The 22,927-nt window shown below is 40.5% G+C and overlaps 1 protein-coding gene across 1 annotated transcript in view; it reads right to left on the minus strand.

Annotated features, from left to right (window-relative positions):
• Nucleotides 1-3,301: 3,301 nt before the first annotated feature.
• The window catches only part of LOC101155476 (rho GTPase-activating protein 20), a 49,524-nt gene continuing 29,898 nt past the window's right edge, over nucleotides 3,302-22,927 (minus strand). The window contains exons 12-15 of the mRNA XM_004081593.4: nucleotides 22,137-22,246; nucleotides 21,715-21,904; nucleotides 8,915-9,026; nucleotides 3,302-6,780 (exon numbers count right to left, since the gene is read on the minus strand). Of these exons, the coding sequence (XP_004081641.1) occupies nucleotides 5,135-6,780; nucleotides 8,915-9,026; nucleotides 21,715-21,904; nucleotides 22,137-22,246 (2,058 nt within the window). The 3' untranslated portion in view covers nucleotides 3,302-5,134. The remainder of the gene's footprint in view (nucleotides 6,781-8,914; nucleotides 9,027-21,714; nucleotides 21,905-22,136; nucleotides 22,247-22,927) is intronic.

A 22,927-nucleotide genomic window follows, 5' to 3' on the forward strand; every position in this document is an offset into this window, starting at 1 on the left:
AATTAAACGGTTTCTGTATTTGTCAATGAGCCTTCTGCACCTGTCGACAGGTATTTTGGCCCACTCCTCATGAACAAACTGCTCCAGTTGTCTCAGGTTTGACAGGTGTCTTCTCCAAATGGCATGTTTCAGCTGCTTCCGCAGATGTTTAATGGGACTCACATCTGGGCTCATAGAAGGCAACTTCAGAATAGTCCAACGGACGCTCTTAGCCATTCTTGGGTGTTTTTGGCTGTGTGTTTTGGATCGTTGTCCTGTTGGAAGACCCATGACCTGCGACTGAGACCAAGCTTTCTGACACTAGGCAGCACATTTCTACCCAGAATGCCTTGATAATCTTGAGATTTCATTTTACCTTGCACAACTTCAAGACACCCTGTGCAAGATGCAGCAAAGCAGCCCCAAAACCGAACTGAGCCTCCTCCATGTTTCACAGTAGGGACAGTGTTCTTTTCGTTGTATGCTTCATTTTTGAGTCTACTAACATAGAGCTGATGTGCCTTACCAAAAAGCTCCAGTTTTGTCTCATCTGTCCAAAGGAAATTTTCCCAGAAGCTTTATGGCTTGTCAACATGCATTTTTGCAAATTCCAGTCTGGCTTTTTTATGATTTCCTTTCAACAGTGGTGTCCTCCTTGGTCGTCTCCCATGAAGTCCACTCTGGCTCAAACAATGACAAATGGTGCGATCTGACACTGATGTACCTTGATCTAGGAGTTCACCTTTAATGTCTGTGGAGGTTGTTCTGGGCTCTTTGGATACAGTTCCAACTATCAGTCTCAATTTCTCATCAGTTTTCCTCTTTCGGCCACGTCCAGGGAGGTTGGCTACTGTCCTGTGGGTCTTAAACCTCTGAATAATATGTGCCACTGTCGTCACAGGAACTTCAAGCTGCTTAGAGATGGTTTTATAGCCTTTACCTTTACGATTTTTGTCTATAATTTTGTTTCTAATGTCCTGGGACATTTATCTCCTTCACTTTCTGTTGTCCATGTTCAGTGTGGTACACACCTTTTCACCAAACAGCAATGTATATACTATAAAACATATCCAGTACAGTCAGTGGGTTTGATCTTGCAGATATTTCGGTGTTCCTGTGCACCAGCATGGAACAAACATGCCGACTGCAATTTTTGTAATCCAAATATATTTTTCTAGAAAGAAGAAAATATGAAATTACCAATCAAAATTGTGGATAACTGTTCAAAGATTAAAAAATACCTAAATATTTAAATTTTTTTTTTATTTAGACTTAAATCAAGCAGGGAAATTTTTGAAGTTGGATAAATTGGTTTATCTTTTGTTGCCAAGCAACTGTCTTGGGATAAATAGAGCGTGAAAAAACAAAATCAAGTTTACCTGGGAAACATGAGGATGTGATGAATCAGCACAGATCAATGAATCAGTTGGTATTTGTTTCAGTTTTGAAATTTTGGTAAATAAACTAGTGACTTGGCTTAGGTAACCCTTGTGCTATCCTAGGCACTTTAACATTGGTAGTTGGGTCATCTAGACCCACTTGACAGTGCGCTGAACCTTTTTTCTTCAATGATTTGTGATCTTCACTGGTGTCCATGGATTACATGAAATCTTTCCACCTTTCTCCACCTTTGTCATGGTAGGGATAACACGTCAATGTAAGGGTGGGGTCATCTAAGATGGCACAAGGGTTAAACTCAAAGCAGCAGCGGATTCTTGTCTTGACACATAGAAACAAACTGGAATTGTTCAAGAAATCTTCCTCGAATCCACAAACTTTCTATTAGGAAGACAAACAGAAGAATATTATTAGGAACACACTGCTGACGCATGAACATCTAACAGAATTTGTTTTTAGAACGGCTCTTGAAGAGCTAAGGTTAAGGCAAGCTGCCCAATGTGAACCCCATAAACATTGGATGAGATTTGAAGAAGACAGAGCAGCACACCAACCCAAGAATATCAACATTTTGATATAAACTAATCATCCTGTGTGAGAATTGATGCTGTTTTAAAGGGCCTATATCATGCAAAATCAACTTTGTAAAGCTTTAAAGTCTATTATAATGTTCATTCCTCACTATAAACAGTTCCAAAGCTGTATTTTGATCCATTCACACATTTCTGAGCATAGGGGAGAAGAGATGATATGAGAACAGAGGACAGAACCCCAGTGCACCATACTTTCCCCAACTTCTAACTTCTAGCAGCCTACTAGCAGCATTGTTATTATTATTAAATTCAATGTAAATAGTAATTTGCATTCACTATGGTACTTTTAGCAGATGGTAATATTAATAATAGAATATCTAAATTTTTAGCATATATTATTAATATAAAATAATATTAATGCGTTGGTGAAAAAATGCAGTTTTACAAGGCTGTAAGCCTTAACCCTTGTGCTATCCTATAGGGTCCCAGGTCCCATGACAAAGGTGGATAAAGGTGGAAAGATTTCATATAATCCATGGACACCAGTGAAGATCACAAATCATTGAAGAAAAAAGGTTCAGCGCACTGTCTAGTGGGTCTAGATGACCCAACTCCCAATGTTAATGTGCCTAGGATGGCACAAGGGTTAAATGATTAATTCTGGTCACAAAAAAACCCAAAGTTTCTAACTGTGACCATATTTACGCCATTCATGATGCTTTGACATATGATATGAACATTTTAGGAATGTGGGCCTGTTGCCAAGGAAATCCAAAAATTTACTTTTACAGATTCTTCAAAAAATTAAATAGACGTGTTTGTTACCCCCAAGCAACCAAAACATAAAATGGTTGCTATGGAGATAAAATCATCAGAAAATTAGCCATTTTATAAACAACCTTTTTTTTCAATAATTTTTTTGTCATAAGCAGCTCCAACCATTGGCAGAGGGGGTTAGTGAGGGGCATGTAGCAGTTGTTTAGCCAATGAGGGCGCGTAAAAAGGGGGTATTGGTGAGGGCAGGGGTCGGGTGTGCTTGCGGGTCAAACAACACCGCTTGTTTGGGTCACACTTTATGGGTTTCTTTTTTGTTGTTGTTGAAGAAAATAATGCAATGATATTCAAACAGCAACATTTTCAGTGACAAACATGAAAAAACCTCATTTTGTTTGAAGCTATTCAAGTATTGACCCCCCCCCCCCCCCCCCCCCAGAAAATCATTGAGTTTGGACTTTTTATTTGTCACTGACTTGGACCCACATTTGTATTGATAAGCCTACTGAATACTTTCTCACCTGAATTTCTTTCTCCCGACAGTTTTTCTTAAAAAAATGTCAAATATATTCACTTTAATCCATCACATGTAATAAAATTCACATTGGATTCAAAAGATATTTTCACAAGAGCAACATTTATTAGCATCAATGCCAGTTTTGTTCTTGTGAGTGTTACACAAAAGATGTACACAATATACAAATAGTGCGTTTTGTAGCAAATATGCTTTCTATGAAACAGCAGCAGCAGAATTGGCATTTACAAAATACATTTTAGTTGCCCATCATGCCAAAGATGAACAAAATGATTTTATATGCTTATATATCTGTATCTTAAATATCAACATCTATACAGGTCAGACACACATTAATGTAGTAGAGAGCAATGAACATGATAGATTGCTTAGAGAAAAAGCAAGTTAATAACCTTCTTCCAGTGCGTTACCATTTAATAAGACTGTAAAAAGAACAAAACTGTCCTATTACTACAGATAATCTATGAATGGGTAGGCTTTTTATCACTGAAATCAGGTCATGAACAATGAAGTGTCAGCAAAGAATGAAAAAAAAAAACGGTTAGATTCACACAACTTTCAACAGAGGTTGCTTCCAAATGAAGAACTTTACACACGTGTTTCAGTTTTCCACTCCCACAATGCAAAGCTGAACCATGAACATACAAAAGGACGATAGAATGCACTGACACCTAAACATTTGACAAAACTGGGATTATTTTTACATTTTTTATGCAAGATTTTCAGTTCAGTAATAAATGGATAAAAGATTTTACTGATGAAAGACAGAACTGAACCAAATTAAATCTTCAATCAAATTAGATTTGAATTAAGTTGATTGAAGACATTTTAAAAGTGGTCTTAAAATGGACCACACATCCTGACTCTGTTATGTTTTTTTTTTAAACAAAAATAGTGTATTATTCTCTTGTTTTTATGATCCCATAAGAAAATGAGCGTCTCATCTCTTGACATTATGAAAACAAGACACACACGCCGCATCAAACCAAGATAACCATCTGAAAGGACTTCTAACTTCTGAGGACCAAGACAAATGTCCTCAGAAGTCCGCCAGCAGAGTTTTATCACATATACATTTAAAGACACCAGCACACCCACACCCACATTAACAGCTGCTTGTATCTGAGACTAACAAGAGCTCCTACAGAAAAATCAGAAAGTGTTATAATAGCAGAATAGAAGGAGTTTATGCCTCAGCAGAATTGGCTTTCTCACATTTCTTCTTCAGGACAATCAGAAAACAATTCCAACTTTCTTTCCCAGAGACGGACTTCTGAGTTAACAGCTCGGCTCTGTTCACAGACACGCAGCAGAGCAATAACAGGCTGCCTTTGGAAACTGAGCTGAGAGGAATAGCAACCAGCATAGAATCGGACAAAAAACTATTATTATATTTGGCATAAAAAGCACAAATGTTGTTAAAATGTTGTATATACTGCATGAGCGCTTTCGCCGTGACTTCCTCTGAGGTGAAAGCATCACAGGCATTGTGAAGAGAATTTAAGACAATAAAAGTCTGGCTTTTTGAGCTTTGCATCTTCAACTGTGAATAAAAACAGGTTTTCCTGCTCTTTTAGAACACTTCCAAACACTTTAAGAAAACTCTCCGGAATTTCTTCATGTGCTGATAGAGCAGCAGTACGTTCTGAAGACAGAACAATGGCTGGAGGGTGGATGAAAACAGATTTTTGGACTAGAGCTTTATCTCTGAAGTATTTGGCAGCAGTTTTAATAGTTTTATGGTTTAAATCTGCAGTCTGTATATGTAACGTGTAAATTGTGAATGGTTTAAAGTACCTTTACAGTAACCTGCAACAGTAAGACATTTATATGGCAGCAGGAAAGCAGAATAAAAGTGTTGTATATGAAACCAGATGAGTGTTTCTTGAATGTACATTTTGTCTTTACAAAGTTTTCACACGTAAGATTCTTCTGCAAAGAAAAGTTGCTCAAAGTCCTCCATGGGCGGGTCGCTGCACCGCTTGCTCTGCCACTCCTTACCCTGCACGATAGCTACCACCACCTCCTGACTCCTCTGCAGGCAGGCCTCTGGATCCTCCTGACCCTGGGAGCAGAAGTAGTCCCTCACCGCTCGAGCGGAAGAGGACGAAAGGCAGAAGGGAGATGCCGAGTGGTGGGGCTCGGAGTCGGCCAAACCTAGCCTGGCATCTTGACATTTAGCTTTAAACGCGGGAAGCCTGTCCAAAGTCAGGCTGGTGGAGTGATGAGAGTCTGCTGAGACCTTAGCAGGTTCGGATGCTCTGCGGGGAAGAGTCTTACTAAGTTTATGGACATCCATGGGTGGGGTTAGGGAGTGGGATTTGGGCCTTTGGAGGATCAGGTTGGAGGCGTTCTGTCCAAAGAAGATGCCCTTTGGGGGCTGAACATGCTTCCCAGTCCCTGCCAGTCTTTGGGCGCCTTCACTTTGAAGTAGTTTGAGGTTGTTGGGGGAGGTTGGCTTTGATGTTCTGTAGGTGGCGGGCGGGTCATGAAGCTGCCTCAGCTCTTTCACTGTCGGGGCTTTCTCCGTTCCTCTGTAGAAAGGCGAGCGGTTGCGCTGCAGCTGCAGCAAAGCCTGATGGTAGGATGGAGGACTGCCAGATCTCTGATGGCAGTTTTGTTTTACCGTTCCAGCTTCCTGGTTGGCGGCAGAGTGGCCATTATTTGCCAGGAGGGGGGTTCCATTCCCCACAGACGAGCCCTCTGATTGTCCGTCTTCAGACTGCTTCAGAGAGAGGCGGCGGTCCCGCTTTAGCCACGTGTTGGGGTGAAGGCCATGTGACGTGGTCTGGCTAGTCGGTTGGGGGTGAGAAGAAGACTGCAAGTGAGGCGTGGCTTCCCTCTGAGGTGGGGAGTCTCGCGGTGACTGCTGCGAAACTGGCCATTTCACAGTGTAGTCAGTGGAATACTGTGAGAAGGCGGAGTCTAAGGAGCTTAGGGAGGAGCCTGTTGGTGAGGTTGCCGGTGAGGATAAACTGGAGCAGCTGGCATCTAATCGTAAAGGAGGTGGAGGTGCTGGCTTTGCCTTTCTCTTCCCACAGGTGGAGGCTTTGGCTGCTTTCTTCTCAGACCCATCTCTTCCCTCCTCCTTCAAGTGAAGTCGGCCCAGCTCCCGCTCCAAAAACACTTCATCCTCCTCGCCTTCTCCCTCTATAGAGGCGTCATAGCTCGCCTTTCTGACAGGTTGGTGCCGTGTTTCTCCATGAGCCACGGTACTGTTTAAAGATGGGGTGGGGGCCAAAACCAAGGCAGGCTCGGAACACCTCCTGAGCCTTCTGGGACCTTGCAACGAGCTGTTGGCCTGGCGGGCTCGAGGCTGTCGAACTGCCGGGCTGAACTTCCTGGGTCTGGCCTGAGGAGGGAGCTGCAGAGTGAGCTCAGAGTCATGGTCTGGATCAGGGTCCCCGTCACTGAGGGTGATGACGGAGTCCCGGCTGCAGCTGTCAGGCTTGTCTTTATCCCGGAGCGGTAGCTGCTCCTGGTAAGGAGATTCAGGATCGTCGTTGAGCTCGTTCTCCAGGCTGTCGTAGGAGGAGTCGTTCATCTGGAAGGACGACACATCTGCGAGGAGAGAATCAGAACAACAGCGTGATACGTCTGCATAAAGCACTAAAGCATTAAGGACTAAACCAAGACATGACATTAACCCTTTAACAGCTTTAGCTCCACTGTTTACATTCTTTCAGCGACCTTCAATCATTCTGAAGTGGAGAAAAGCAGCTTTGCACCGACATGCAACACTTTACAGTTGTGAAATGCGAACGTAATCAATGTAAATCAGCTGACTCTGTTGTAGAGAAAAGCGGCTTTGCGCCATTATGCTAACGTAAAGTGTTGCAAAGTGCTTCAGGGTTGATATGAAAAGCCATTTGTCTCTGTGTCAGCATCAGCTGATTTAGGTAGATCGCATAAACGGTCCAAGAATTATGGTATGTCAAAGATCGTGTGTTCTTTGGGTGCCACCCAAACTTCACCACAAAATCCAAGTCTCTGGCTGATCAAAGTTGGGCTTGGTTTAACTCGCATTGCTGTTCAATAGCTGTGCATTATGAACGTAGAATCCAAAACAATCTTAAAAACCTTCATATCTATGTTTGAACATGACAACTTTGAAATGTGCATTTACACTCGCTTACAAGGACTTCTCATTGGAAGTGGCCGTTTGAACGTGTGTTGCTGAGGGCGATGTGAACACAGCTCAACGGCTTAAGAATTGTTTTAATGAAGGCCTTCATTTCTTCTGTCTGCTTCCTCATCAACAAATGTAAGAGTCATCTTACAAAAAAGATGTTTTTATCTTGTCTCTTGGTAGATTTTCAGGTGTTTTTACATTTATCTTTCCCGCCATTTAGATGCTACAGTCCCTAAAGCATCTCTTGTCCTATGATCTATATTCTGGTGTTTCTGTTTTTGTGTCTTTCTTGTCCTCTAAGGCCATAACTAATCATGTCATTGTCTTCAGTGAGTCTGGTTCCTCCTAATCTTCCATTTAGAAGGAGTTACCCTCTCCAGAGACCTACGCTCAGTACAGGGTTAGACCCATAACAAACCAACCATCCATCCATTCATCCCTCTTCAGAACTCCCTGAATCCCTTTTGGGATCATGGGGTGGGGTACTCCCTAAACAGGCCGCCAGTCTGTTGCAGGGCCACACAGGCACACATTCACACTTTACAGTAACCAAGTAGCCTGTGAAGCATGTTTTAAACTGTGAGAGGAAACCAGAGTGCCTGGAGAAAACCCACCCATGCACTGGGGAACATGCAAACTCCACACGGAAAGAAGCCAGCTGAGTTTTGAACTTTCTTCAATGCAATCTTGTGATCACTTTCAAAAGCCATCACCAACGGTCAAAACTGATGTTTCCTGGTTTGATACTTTTTTGGTGGATCATACCTTGGCTTTAGATTGGATCTTTATAAATAAAGTGAACTGAATAAAAATAGTTGGAAAGATATCTAAAAGAAAGTCATGATCTAAACAAAGTCCCAGTTCACTGCTGAAAATGGGAAAAACAGAGTCCTACGGCAGGACCTCGGCTGGTTATTTTCAACATCAGCCATGAATGAGGACATTCAGCCGCGCTTTGATGAGCACCTGTGACCCTGACTGAGGCTGAAGTTCTGCAGGTCAATCTGCAGTAATGACCCCAAACGCCAGGACTGAAAGAGCCTCAGTCCTCGCTTGAACAAGAGAGCCAAACACTTGTGAGTGCAGATCTATTATTTGAGCTTTCACCAGGAAAAGCCGCAGTGCAGAACCAAAACCATTGTAGAATTAACAGATTCAGTCACAAATATCTAGTTTTTCTTAGACATTAATTTCAAAAAGTTTAAATGACCAAACCAAAATTTGCAGTTGAAGACCCACTGCGATAAAAAAATGCTGTTTTTGGTGTTTTTAACATGTTTTTACAGAGAGCTCTCAGTTTTGGGTGAAGGGAAGGGGGAATGGGGTTACTCTAGCCCACTAGCTCCACCTACAACTCAGAGGTGAATTTGCCCGAGAAAACGACACAGGTTTTTAGGTTTTGGCTAAAATCGGCATAATCATAATTCCACTGGAAACGCTTTGACAACATATCAAAAGCTGATCGGAGTGGGACTTCAAGTTGGAATTTTGTTCAAACCTTATTTTTTTATAAACTGTTGGTATCAGTTCCTGTGGATTTTGCTCTTCTGGTTAAGTTCTTACCTGATCCGTGGTCGCTGCCGCTGCTCTTCTGGCAGAAGGCTCTGAACAGTGAGGTGACGTCTCCCAGGATGCCGCTGCAGTTCTCTATCAGGAAGTGGACCAGCTCACATACCTGCATGGAGGAACACCAAGTCATGAAGCCCTTCATGTCTAAAAAGTCTATTCCTTATTTACGGGCCGGTTGAAGATGTGTTACAGATCATGGAAGGAAACTGTTTTTGAATTGAATAAGAAACTTAAATTCAGCTCATTTTCCTACAACAAAGAGAGCCTTTCTTTTCTTTTACATTTATTCTTAAACACTTAAGACAATCTTACTGTATTCAACACTCATTTTCACATGGTGTGTGCCCCAAGACGGACAAATTCAATGTTTTACCTTTGACTGCAAAGAAATTAAAACCATGTAAATGAGTCTCATTTGTAAATGAGACTCAGAGCGCACAAGAAAGATTTATCTTTTATCAGCCACACTTTTACACTTATAACCTTAATGATTTTGGTTGTTTACTTTTAAAGATGATCTCATTTTATTTATATAATAAGGAAACTACTTGCTTTGTTTAAAAGGAATGCATTTATGTGAAATAACATTTGCCAAACTAGAAAAAACATTTCAAATCTTTAAATGGAATTTATTTTTTCTTTTTATTATTATATTATCAAACAGCTGTTAGAATCCCTTTTGTCAGTTCTTAAGGGAGGTTTGTTGTGTGTAGATGTTGACTTTCCAGCTCCATATTGGGAGGATTTTCTGCGGAGGAGCGGCTCCTCCTCTGCACCTCTTTACCAGGAGGAAATAATATAAAAATCATTTTTATATCCTGCAAGAATTTAGAAGCAAAAAAATGACCACAGCGCTGTCAAATTTACAAAACACAGACAAAATCCTTTGGCACAAATGGTCTCATCAGAATCACAACATGAACATTTTTGCTCATTTTTGGTCTGCAGGGAAGTATTGAAGCCTGCAAACCTGATTGCCGACCAAAAAACACGAAGGCATCTGAGGGATTTGCTTTAGGGGGCGTGGAAGCACTCAGTCATCTCTCCATGACTAAGTGGGTTTTGGACTAAACACAAGATAACTTCAGTGACTGCTGTTTTCTGACATCTGTCTGCAGAATGACATTCCTGTGTCATTCCTGAACCAACATGCCGATTGCTTCATGCCACTTTTCTTCTTCTGCCAGGTTTTTAGAAAAACAGCAGACAATTGACACATCCATGAAAAATAGAACTATTTTTTTTCACTTTTTTTAAAAATAGAAAAACAAATCATTAACTAATGTGTTTCCAGAAAGTGTGTGGAAAAATAACATCTCATACAGAAATGGTTATTATCCTTGAATATTTTTGGAAGATCCTCTGAAGTGTAAACAAAAACTGTGTTTGAGGCTTATACTGCACGTCTTTTATTTTGTTTTTTAACAAGCAATTGATCATCCTTTTTGACATTTTTTACCATAATATTAGCTTTGGGAACAACACAAGAAAAGAAAAGTAGAGAAAGAAAGGTGCAGCTGCTCCTGCAAACAAGCTGAATTCTAATGGAGGAATGTGCAGTGAGAACTTTTTAAACCCTGCTCCTAAACATATTTTTAGGCAGCGTAATGTTGATTTTGTGAGGCGGAAAATCATCAGAGAAAACTAAACATTGCAGAGTAAAGATAAGATGAATAAACGATTGTTTTATTGTGACCTTGTTATAATCCTGTTCAACGCTGAATGTACTTTTAGTACAGAAAGCCAGTTCTTTTGTAAATATTTTTCTAGTGCTAGTTTGAGTAGAAAAATATGTAGAGATATCTCAGCTTTCCAGGCCTTTAATGACAGTGGGATCACGTGTCATTTTAAGCCTAAGCAGTTCTCCACATGTTTATCCGCCTCCATCCTGATCATCTCCACACAAAATGGTTTGACCCCCGACACAGGCTAGGAGTTCATCTGCTGCAGATCTGCTATTAGTCTTTGAGTTTTCTGCTATTTAGAACACAGATGAGAATTTTAGATGGGAATTTTATTTTATGTTGTTGGTAATGAAAAAGCTTGTTTTACCTTTAAAAAAAAAACTGTTTTAAAAAGCTAACATGCTACAGAACCAGCATGTGGTACCACTTTGATTTTACATCAGAAAATAAAAAAGGTTACCGTATTTTCTGCACCATAATGCGCACTTAAAAGCCGTCATTTGTTTTTTTATTTTTATTTTTATTTTATTTTAAATGACAGTGCGCCTTGTCCGGAGCCCCTAGGATTAATTCTGTGTTTACTGAAGTTGAAGCAATTTCGCCACACAGCGCTCTGTCAAAATGTCAGTCTACTTTATATTTTATGAGTTGCAAACAATGTTGAGTGTTATTGTAAAAAAAGCTAAAGCTAGCTAGTGTTAGCTTTTTTACAAAAACATCAACATAGTTTGCAACTCATAAAATATCTCATAATAGACTGTTTTTTTTAACCTACATGTCACTAACAAGGTTGGGAGTTAGCATACTCACAGCAGGGATTGTTTTAGTAGTATCAGTCTGTTTTGTTGCAAACACGGTTGGGTGTTTTGTTAATATGCTAATGCGGCTAACATTTAGCGGTGTTGGACCATGTTTTTTTGTGTTACTAGCAAGGTTAGAAGTTGAACTTAGTCACAGTATTGTTTCTTTTAGTGGCATCTGTCTGTTTTTTTAATGGGTTGCAAACGAGGTTGGGAGTTACAGATAATGGAAATATGCTAATGTGGCTGATGTGTAGTGTTACAAACAAGTTCTTTTGTGAACACAGTTAATAAAGTTTGACTGACAGACTTATCTTTGACTCTTTTGTCTTGCACCTTATAGTGCATATAGTGTGCCTTTTATATGACACAAGTTAAGAAATAGGCCATTTATTGACAGTGCACCTTAAAATCTGGTGCGACCAATAGTACATGGAAAATGTGGGTAGTTTTCTATTAGAGGTGATTTGGCCGACAGCTGAGAACAAAGCATGCACCATGTAAAACGTTCTAAAAAACATCAGCAACAGAGAAATTCCTGGATGGATAGCTAGACCATATTAAGAGTCACAGGAAAACTAAAAGAAGCTAAAAAGTCACTTTTTTAGAAAGAAAATGATAGACAAACATCCCAGAAAAGGAAGATACAGTGGTCGGAATGTTTCAATCAAAAACAAAAAGAAAAGAAAATGCTTCTTTTACTTCTTATTTTAAGATGTACACAATGTACACAAATAGTACAGTAAAATAAATGAAGTCAGAGTTGTTTGCTAAATCTCCCTAAAAAATAATGGATGTTTACATCTATATATATTGCTTCCATGTTTTTGGTTTTCCTCTGCTAACACTGTTTTAAAACAATGATTGATGAATAGGCTGTAGAGAAAAAGTAAATATTTCTTGTATTTTTGTGTTTGATTTTATACCCTTTCCAATGAAAACTATACATTCACATGGCTTTTGCAGAAGTATATATTCACTTCTGCTTTTAGAGTTGCACGCCATGAAACTACTTTTTCTTTAGTTATAAAAGCTATTTCAAAAACAACTACCGTAATAAAATAACTACCTAGATTTAAGATGTTTTTATATACTTTATGATAGTAAAATTATTTAAAACTAGTAAAACTAGTATTTTTCAGAATGAAATAGTTGTGCTTTAATTATAATTTGCAGCTGGAGTAACAAAGATGATTTCACAAAAATTAAATACAATATTTAATTGAATATTGACTGTTTTTGCAAGAAAACCTTGGCTCCAACAAAACTTGATAGATGTCTTTGGAAAGCAAGAGGCCTCACTATAAACTCTGTGCCTAGAAAATAGAAAAATATCTAGTTGAAAGTGTTTCTTTAATGTTAATTAGACAGTTTGACCAAAGACAGGCTTAAAGGAACCCCCGCCACCTTCAAGACTGGACAGTCTTCAGGAAAAAAGCCAAGCATCCGTGTTTTTTATTGAAACCATTCAGCCCATCTTGGAGCTGTCAATCTCTCTTTCATGTTTCTCGGTTGCCCTCCTTCAGTCCCCGCTGCAGCATTCCTCCCTGTCACTTATTGAAGAATCCTACGTGATACAAGGCACTGTTGGAAAGAGCCCGAGGCTTCCAGAAGAGTCCGCCTCTTTCTTCTTTTTCACCTCTTTAGGATGTTATCTTTACTCTCAACCATTCAGAAAAACATGCACATTGCCTGGTGTTGAGCATCCCCATTGTCAGATTTTCTTTAAAAAGAAATCCTGCCCATGGGGTAAGAAAAATGGTCTTACCAAGAATTCTTACCAAGAGTTGTCTCAAACAAAGAATATTTTGCTATTGAAATATTTTCTTAATAAGATTATTTTCATTGCAAGACAAAAAAAAGAAACATTTCTTCTTGAAAAAAGAAGACAATTTTACTGTCTTAGGATTGTTTTTGCAGTGAGGAAATTACTCACACAAGTGTGTAAATAGTTTCTAAGTTAAATCAGCCCCATTCGGGTAACATAACAGCTCAATTTCCTTGTGCCATTCTTTCTTGAAAGAAATCAAATATTGTGCAGAAAGTTCTTCCCAGTCTTTAGTAGTCATTCCTATAAATGACCCTTGAATGCTGCAGCATCCTCAATCTTCAACTTTAACCAATCCAATTGGGTTTGGGGAAGGTTCTAGCATCTTTTTTTTGTTTTTGTTTGTCAAAGTAGTTCTAGCAAATATTGGACTTTGGGGATTATTATTTAAACCACAGCCCATTCTGGACTCATAGCAGAATATGGCATCTCAGTAAAACAACAGTAAAAGAGTCATTTGGGGCTATTTCTTATATGATCAAAGTGTCGTAGGAGCAGCTTCGTCTTATTTTACCCTTTAGGAAAATTTGATACTGCTTTGCATTTATTCATTTTTATAATACATATGAATTATATTTCTTTTTAGGCATGAATAAAAACAGAAATATAAAGAGAAACCAGATTTTCTTAAAATGTGAAATCGTTTTTTTTTTACTTTGACAGAAACGTGTAAAAATTCCTTTCAGAATAAAAGACTTCCTGTGCTAAACAGGATCATCCCAGTGCAGCTAATGGACTCTTACACAAGGAAATGTATATGAAATGTATATAATTTAGCAGTTCTCCGGACAGCTACTAACCATTGTTGAGCTGCATAATTAGTCTGACTAATCTGAATTAGTCAGAAAAGATCAGACTTTTACCTAAGTTTAGCTTCATTTTCTAAAATCTCTGCATTCTGGATGAAGTGTAGAGCAAACAAGGTGTCTTGATGTCAGTAACCTTTACATCGTTTATCTCACTTCTAGGTGAACTTCAGATATAAATTTACTATAAAAAATTACTTATTTTATTTCTCTTCAGCCAGAGAGCCGCTATGGAGGGGTAAAAGAGCCACATGTGGCTCTGGGGCCTCAGGTTGCAGACCCCTGTACTAAAGTTGCATAATGCTGTGGCAGCTGTTTAGACCCAGCAGAACCTCCACCATATTTTAGAAATAAAAAAGCATATTTTCTTCTTCAAAACTTTTCTAACCTTCTGAAATGAACCTCTTTTTTTCCTTCTCTTTTCTTTTTTTACATCTTCACGACTTTGGTTGTGCTTGATGGGAACTGTTACATCTTGGAGTACAAAACAAAACACAGTTTAGCATTTTCTAGAACTTTGGTCTGTGATGTATCTCCAGGTCAAACTGCTCAAGCCTAAGACCGGCGTAAGAAAGGAAATGTCTTAATGTTTCTTTTTTTCCTCCAAAGAAAAAGGCCATTGTGTTCAGAAAACACACACGAAAAGCGGGGAAGGAAGGCCTTATCAGCGCAGAATTTGTGAAATAGGTATTTTGCCGTTAGTGGTTGTTGAGGATTTTTGTGCTGAGAAGTGTGTGTGTGTGTTTGTGTGTGTGTGTTTGAGGGCACACAGGGAGGCATGTTTTCAGTGACAGAAACACACAGTTGGCCTCAGGAATCAGAAGGAAATTCTTTGCATGTTTTCTCAATGAACCTAAACCACTTTGGGACACACACATACACAGACACACACACACACACACACACACACACACACACACACAAACACACACACACACACATTACAAAGATAAGCAAACCAGCCACCCACTGAGATTTTGTGTAACACAACAACAAACCTTCCAAACAGATCACAAATCACAACGATATATTTGCAATTTTTCCCCCTCGGACGTCACGGTGGGTCATTATGGGGGCTACAGGACTTCAGCTGGGGGTTCTGGACGCTTGAATGACTCACTCTAGGTCTGTTCATGCAGCCACGACAACTGAGGAACTTCTACTTTCAGAAGAGTCCCCACCAAGGAACCGTAACTGTTCCGTCATGAAATGAAACAGATTTAGTTTCATCTTTCATAATAGCTTTTCTTTCAGATCACATTTAAAAAAAAAGCCATCAATAAATATAATTGCATCCTGAAACATTAACATCTAAATTTACAAAAGGCTATCTCACGTGTGAACTTCTATAAAGGTTTCATTGTTTCCGTCAAATTGAAGTTAAACTAGAAAGCAAAACAGGAGTGTCTGAAACTCAGTACTTCTATAATTTAATACCTCGTATAACTTTAGCTCCAATATTTTCAGGAAGTTGTTTTTATATGATCACCATGTTTCAAATAAAAGAGAATATTTCTAATCAGTTTAAAATGAGTTTCAGCATATTTTGACCACATTTTTAATCACATGTTCTGGATTATACATTTTTGGTGTGAGATAAGGGAATGGCAACTCTTTTACTTAAGCAACGAATCAGTTTCTATTTCCACAGTGGGCTAAACTTTAGGAAACTAAAATGTGAATGGATTGGCCATTAATTCTTGTTTACTTGTTTGTTTGTACACATATTCAGTTTACACTTGATTACTTTGTAAGAAATAAAGAATCTGTAAACCATCACCTGCACTGTTCAGTATCCAGGTATTTCTCTCTGAGTCACACTGAAAGTTTGGCTAAAGACGTCCTGGATCCATTTTAGGTCAGAGAATCGGATCGAAGAAAATGAACAAATATAGACTAGGAATCGTATCGTCAATCACAAATAATGATATGAATCAGATAGCCGTTAAAATACATCGTTACAGGAGGTAATGTTCACTTGCAAATATCATATTCATGCATGGGTTTTAAAGTCATTTCTTTATTTCATGTTTATGTCTAGCTTGTTTTAGGAAAATTGGATAAAAGCTTACAGAGTAAAAAAAAACAGACTGGAGGAAGACGTTTCAGATGGGATCTTTTAGATTTGTCGGCTGATGGAAAGACTCCTGAAACCAGTAAAAAACAAAGGGAGAACTCCTGCATTCACTCTAACCTTTCAAACAAAATCAGCAAGTGCCACATGACTTATCCTGAAGACAATCTTTCTCGGCTAAGTTGATCTGAAAAGTCTGTTTACATGGCGGCTTATGAGTTTATTCAGGATAAGACTGTCATACTGGTGTGCGTGTAAACACAGTCAGAGTTGTGGGAGACATTTGGCTCCTTCTCTGCTCTAACGGGGCCAAAACTAAAAACCGGACCTTTTATTTTCTCTGGCACATTTGCTGCGCCATTACTGACCTCTTTTCTGTTGCATGTCCCAGTTTTAAAGACCCATTCTGATGGAAATCGTGTTTTTAACCTGTTCGTGTTTTTCTTGATGATGGGAGGACATATATAAAGAAAATGAAGCCTAAAATTGCATTACTGGGTATTTCTTTATTCAAATCGTCGTGCATCAGGAGCAGATGGAAAAAAAAGCTTTATTGTGACGTAGAAAATACACTGAGCGGACCACAAGCTCCCTAATCCCAGCTCTCAGCAAAGAGGAGGTGACGTTTTAATTAACCCCTGCTGCTCTGCAGTAACTATGTCCTAGAAAACAACACAGGTTTTTTGATTTTGGCTAAAAACAGCATACTCGTGATTAAAAAGACCACTGTGAACACTTTGAAAATAGATCAAAAATGACCGGAGTGGGACTTACAATACCTTACAGTTGAAGGGTTAATGGTGCTCCTGTGTCTGAAAAACAAGCCCAAACCAGCATTCTTCTACCACTGTGCTTAGTAATAGGTTTTCTGTTAAAATCGTCTTTTGACTTGTAGTCAAACTTTATTCTGGGCATTGGAACTCCAAATTTCGTTTGTTCAACCAGATTAGAAAATATTTTTTAACAAATCTGTTGGTTTTAGAGGGAGTTTCTGGTGTTCTTCTTCAGACAAAACCTTCTGAGTTTAGGATAAACTTACAGCAGGTTCGTTTGTAGAGACATTTGTCACTGATTTGAACATCTTCAACGTTTTCTATAGTAAAACTTCAAAGTATTAAGGTAGTATTCTACTTTCTTTCCAGGCTGATAAGAATTGCTGTTTTCATCCTAGTCTTCTTTCAGCGCAGAGAAGCACATTTTGAAGAACTCGACTTTGAAACTTAATTCTGCTGCCTCGCTTGCGCCATGACTCCTATAGAAGCTATAAATTGTTATTTATTGTTAACTTGTAGGGTTTGTTTTTATGGCTTAGTTTTTGTGATACAATGTTCCCTCGCAACATTGCGACCTTTTGCGATCTCACTATTTTTTAATGCAATTTTTCTTTTTTTTCTTTTTAAAAGCCGTTAATCTGATCAATTAGAACAGTAGAATGAGTTCAGTTCAGAACATTTGCATTAATCTTCAACGGGGATCAGATTTTTTATTCTATCATACTGGACTTCTTTTTCTATGAAGGTTTTAACTTTGAGAGTGTGAAAATGTTCATGTCTGTCTGAAAAAAGTGTAGAAAGCGTGTAGTGAGGAGTTTTACTGCCTTAAAACACCTGTATTCCTACTTTGCAGATTATTTTTTGCAATAAACGAGGAAACCCTGTCTTCTTTCTCTTTCGGCTTTTCCCATCAGGGGTCGCCACAGCGAATCATCCTTTTCCACCTCACTCTATCATGGACATCTTCTACCCTAACATTAGCCAACTTCATGTCCTCTGTTAAGACATCCATGTATCTCCTCTTTGGCCGTCCTCTTGCCCTCCTGCCAGGCAGCTCCATCTCCAACATCCTTCTACCAATATATCCACTATCCCTCCTCTGAACATGTCCAAACCATCTCAGTCTGGCTTCTCTGACTTTGTCGCTGACACAGGCAACATGAGCCGTCCCTCTGATGTACTCGTTCCTTATCCTGTCTAACCTGGTCACTCCTAAGGAGAACCTCAACATCTTCATCTCTGCTACCTCCATCTCAGCCTCTTGTCTCTGTCTCACTGCTACCGTCTCTAACCCATAGAGCAGAGCTGGTCTCACCACTGTCTTGTACACCTTTCCTTTGAGTCTTGCTGGCACTCTTCTGTCACACAACACTCCTGACACTTTCCTCCAACCGCTCCAACCTGCCTGCACTCGCCTCTTCACCTCTTTTCCACAATCCCCATCACACTGAACTGTTGACCCCAAGTACTTAAACTCCTGCACCTTCTTCACCTCAGTCCCCTGTAACCTAACGCTTCTACCTTGATCCCTCTCGTTCAGACACATGTATTCTGTCTTACTACGACTGACCTTCATACCTCTTCTTTCCAGAGCAAACCTCCACCTCTCTAGCTGTTCCTCCACCTGCTCTCTACTCTCACTGCAAATTACAATGTCATCCGCAAACATCATTGTCCAGGGAGATTCCTGTCTTACCTCGTCTGTCAGCCTGTCCATCAGCATAGCAAACAAAAAAGGACTCAAAGCTGATCCTTGGTGTAGTCCCACCTCCACCTTGAACTCCTCTGTCTGACCTACAGCACATCTCACCACCGTCATACTTCTCTCATACATGTCCTGAACTACTCTGACATACTTCTCTGCCACTCCAGACGACCTCATACAGTACCACAGCTCCTCCCTCGGCACCCTGTCATACGCCTTCTCTAAATCTACGAACACACAATGCAGCTCCTTCTGACCTTCTCTGTACTTTTCCATCAACATTCTCAAAGCAAAAATGGCATCAGTGGTGCTCTTACGGGGCATGAAACCATACTGCTGCTCACAAATCTCCACCTTCTTCCTAAGCCTGGCTTCCACTACTCTTTCCCACAGCTTCATTGTGTGGCTCATCAACTTTATTCCTCTATAGTTGCTGCAGTTCTGCGTGTCACCCTTGTTCTTAAAGATCGGGACCAGAACGCTTCTCCTCCATTCCTCAGGCATCTTCTCACTCTCTAAAATCCTATTGAACAACCTTGTTAGAAATTCCACTGCTGTCTCTCCTAAGCACTTCCATACCTCCACAGGTACGTCATCAGGACCAACGGCCTTTCCGCTCTTCATCCTTTTCAGAGCCTTCCTAACCTCATCCTTTCCAATCTCTGCTACTTCCTGCTCCACAACAACCACATCTTCCTCCCTTCTTTCCCTGTCATTTTCCTCGTTCATCAGCTCCTCAAAATACTCCTTCCATCTTTTCTGTACACTCTCTTGGGTTGTTAGCACCTTTCCATCTCTGTCCTTAATCACCCTTATCTGTTGCACGTCCTTCCCATCTCTGTCTCTCTGTCTGGCTAGCCTGTACAAGTCCTTCTCTCCTTCCTTTGTGTCTAACCTGTCATATAGCTCATCGTAAGCTTTCTGTTTGGCCTTTGCCACCTCTCTCTTCACTTTACGCTGCGCTTCCTTGTACTCCTGTCTACCTTCCTCAGTCCTTTCTACATCCCACTTCCTTTTAGCCAACCTCTTCCTCTGGACGCATTCCTGTACTTCCCCATTCCACCACCAAGTCTCTTTACCGTCTTTCCTCTTTCCAGATGACACACCTAGCACCTTCCTACCTGTTTCTCTGATAATTTCTGCTGTAGTTTCCCAGTCATCTGGAAGCTCATCCTGACCACCCCGGACCTGCCTCAACTTCTGCCTAAATTCCTCACAAGTTTCTTCATTCTGTAGCTTCCACCACTTGGTCTTCTTTTCTGTTTTCCCTCTCTTCTTCTTCCTGACCTCCAGAGTCATCTTACACACCACCATGCGGTGCTGTCTGGCTACACTCTCTCCTACCACCACTTTGCAGTCATTAACCTCTCTCAAATGACCTCGTCTACATAGGATGTAGTCCACCTGAGTACTCCTACCTCCACTTCTGTATGTCACTCTATGTTCCTCTCTCTTCTGGAAGTAAGTGTTGACTACAGCCATTTCCATCCTCTTCGCAAAGTCCACCACCATCTGTCCCTCCAGATTCCTTTCCTTCACACCAAACCTGCCCATCACCTCCTCATCACCTCTGTTGCCCTCACCAACATGCCCATTAAAGTCTGCTCCAATAACAACTCTCTCTCCTCTGGGGGAACTCTGTATGACCTCATCCAACTCACTCCAGAATCTCTCCTTCACTTCTAACTCACAGCCAACCTGTGGCGCATACCCACTGACTACATTCACCATCACCCCTTCAATTTCTAACTTTAGGCTCATCATCCTGTCTGAGACTCTTTTCACCTCTAGAACACTGTTTACAAACTCCCCCTTCAGAATCACTCCTACCCCGTTTCTCTTCCTATCAACACCATGATAGAACAGTTTGTATCCTCCTCCAATACTACGTGCCTTGCTGCCCTTCCACCTTGTCTCCTGCACACACAGTACATCTACCTTCCTTCTCTCCATCATGTCTGCCAGCTCTCTGCCTTTCCCTGTCATTGTGCCAACGTTAAGAGTCCCTATTCTCAAACCTATGTTCCTGCCTTTTCCCTTCTCTCTCTGGCCACGGACCCTTCTGCCTCCCCTCTTTCTTCCACCAACAGTAGTCAAATTTCCACCGACACCCTGTAGGTTAACAGCATCGGTGGCGGTCGTTGTTAACCCGGGCCTCGACCGATCCGGTATGTCTAAAGTGTTGTGGATGATTCGCATGGTTATTTTGGCAATTTTTTACGCCGGATGCCCTTCCTGACGCAACCCTCTCTATTTATCCGGGCTTGGGACCGGCACAGAAGTTACTGGCTTGCAACCCCTGTGGCTAGATTAAAAACGAGGAAACCCTGTATACACATTAAAACAGTGGAACAGGTTTTTAGCCTGTTTTATCACTAACCTATGTAAGAGCATGTGAATTATAATTGTTAATACAATATAAAAGGATAAGTTGCACTAAATGTTAAAATCCAACACAAACCTTAGTTTTTTTATAAGTTTTTTTTTAAATCCCCCCAGTTTACTACACTAACAGCTGACTCAGTAATCTTTGTAAAATGGATTTTAGTGCAAAAGCAAATTTAAGAAAACAATATTCATAGATTTTGAACGAAGCACCTACAAAAGATGAAATGTGTTTGGGTTTGCTTAGAGGTCAGGACTCACATCCGCAGGAAAGTGGGATTAAGCGTGCATTGAAGTTTACCTGAGCGAGCTAAGCGACCCAATCTAAGCTGCCAGTCAGCGGCAGGTATGTCCGCCTGCCTGATCGCATGTTTGACTCAGCGCGCCGGCACAAACACACTCAAACCCTTTGCTTATGTTATTTCACTCAAATGTTACATTCCTCAGAGTTTGCACACTGTCTGAGCATGTCACACTGCAGACACACTCTAGTGTAAACTCACTCTCAGAGTTTGAGGAAATCAGTTTGTCAAGCACCTTAAAATGATCTTTACTTCCATGTTTATATCTAGAAGAAGGTGATCGTGTTTTTTTAGACATGGTTCAAACATTCAAACACCTCTAAGAGTTTTACATAAGGTTTCTTCCCACTGAACATTCGGGATCAGCTTGCTTTCTAAATGCAGTATATGACCGCAGGTCGTGCTCGGAAACGGACGTCTCGGATCTGCTTCTCACCTTTTTTGTGGCCTCCCCCTCCATCTCTGGGGTATTTGGAGCCGGCGGACAAAGAATGCTGGGAGCAATGCAAACAGCCAGGTTGAAGGCATTCATCTGGTTCTCCTGGGCGTTGCCTTGTATGCAGTGCAGCACGGCTATCAGATGTCGCAGCAGAAGCAGATTCTCAGCGGGCAAAAGAGGCAGGAGCCTGAAAGATGGTGAGGAAGACAGCTAACACACCTGGAATGAAAGACGGATTGCTGTTCCTGCAAGTGTGCACCGGTTAGATGCTTTTTCTTCAGCAACAGGAATTCAGTCTTCTGCGATAAAAGTGACACGCACATCTTTCAAAATCCTCTGCATGCTTTGCATGAGAATGAGCATTTGCAGCCGAGCTGCAAAACTGTAAACTAGAACATCTCTGGGATGTTAGCTTCTACCTTTGAATAGCTTCCATCTTTTGGTCGCCTCCTTCCTGCTCCATCGTGTCCATCCACTGGTCGTACAGATCCGCACACAGTAAGCTGCCTGGGATGTTCCGTAGGAAGTCCTGGAGGGGATTTTTGATGGTTAAGCCACACATACTAGATAACGGGTTTAAGCTATTAAAAGAACTACGAAGGATTTTTTCTAACAACTACACTCAAACGAATGCAAATCAAACTCTTTCTTTACTAGTTTATGAGGAGTTTGGCATGTTAACCTAATGCCTATGATGCTTTTTCTCCTGCTCTCCTCTGAAACCTGCGCATACAGTTAATTTGTGCTCTAAAATTGACGGCTGTTTGTCTTGGAGCCAAGTGATGGACTGGCGACCTGTCCACCGAGGCCCTCTCCACTGATGACAGCTGGGATGGGATTTGGACCCGCAGCTACAGAAAAAGGATGGATGATATTAATTGACTCTGGTGGAGTTTTCAGAAATCACTCAGATTCAGGTCAAAATGCTTTTGGAGGAAAAGGTTAACAGGGATGTTTTCCAGCATGTTTAAGCAGTGTTATGACCTGTTGGATGGTTATGAGAGAGCTTTGTTACATCTAACACATGAGGAGAAACTGCTCCTGAGTTCAATCATAAAGACTTACCCAGATGAAAATTGTGTTTTTATTGTTTTTAACATGTTCTTGTGGCATTTTTCTGATGATGGAGGACATATATCAAGAAAATTGAACTTGAAACTGCATTTTTGAGTATTTATTTATTCAAACCGTTGTGAATCAGGAATAGATG

This window comes from Oryzias latipes, chromosome 21 (assembly GCF_002234675.1).
Source record: "Oryzias latipes chromosome 21, ASM223467v1".
NCBI classification, from domain to species: domain Eukaryota; kingdom Metazoa; phylum Chordata; class Actinopteri; order Beloniformes; family Adrianichthyidae; genus Oryzias; species Oryzias latipes.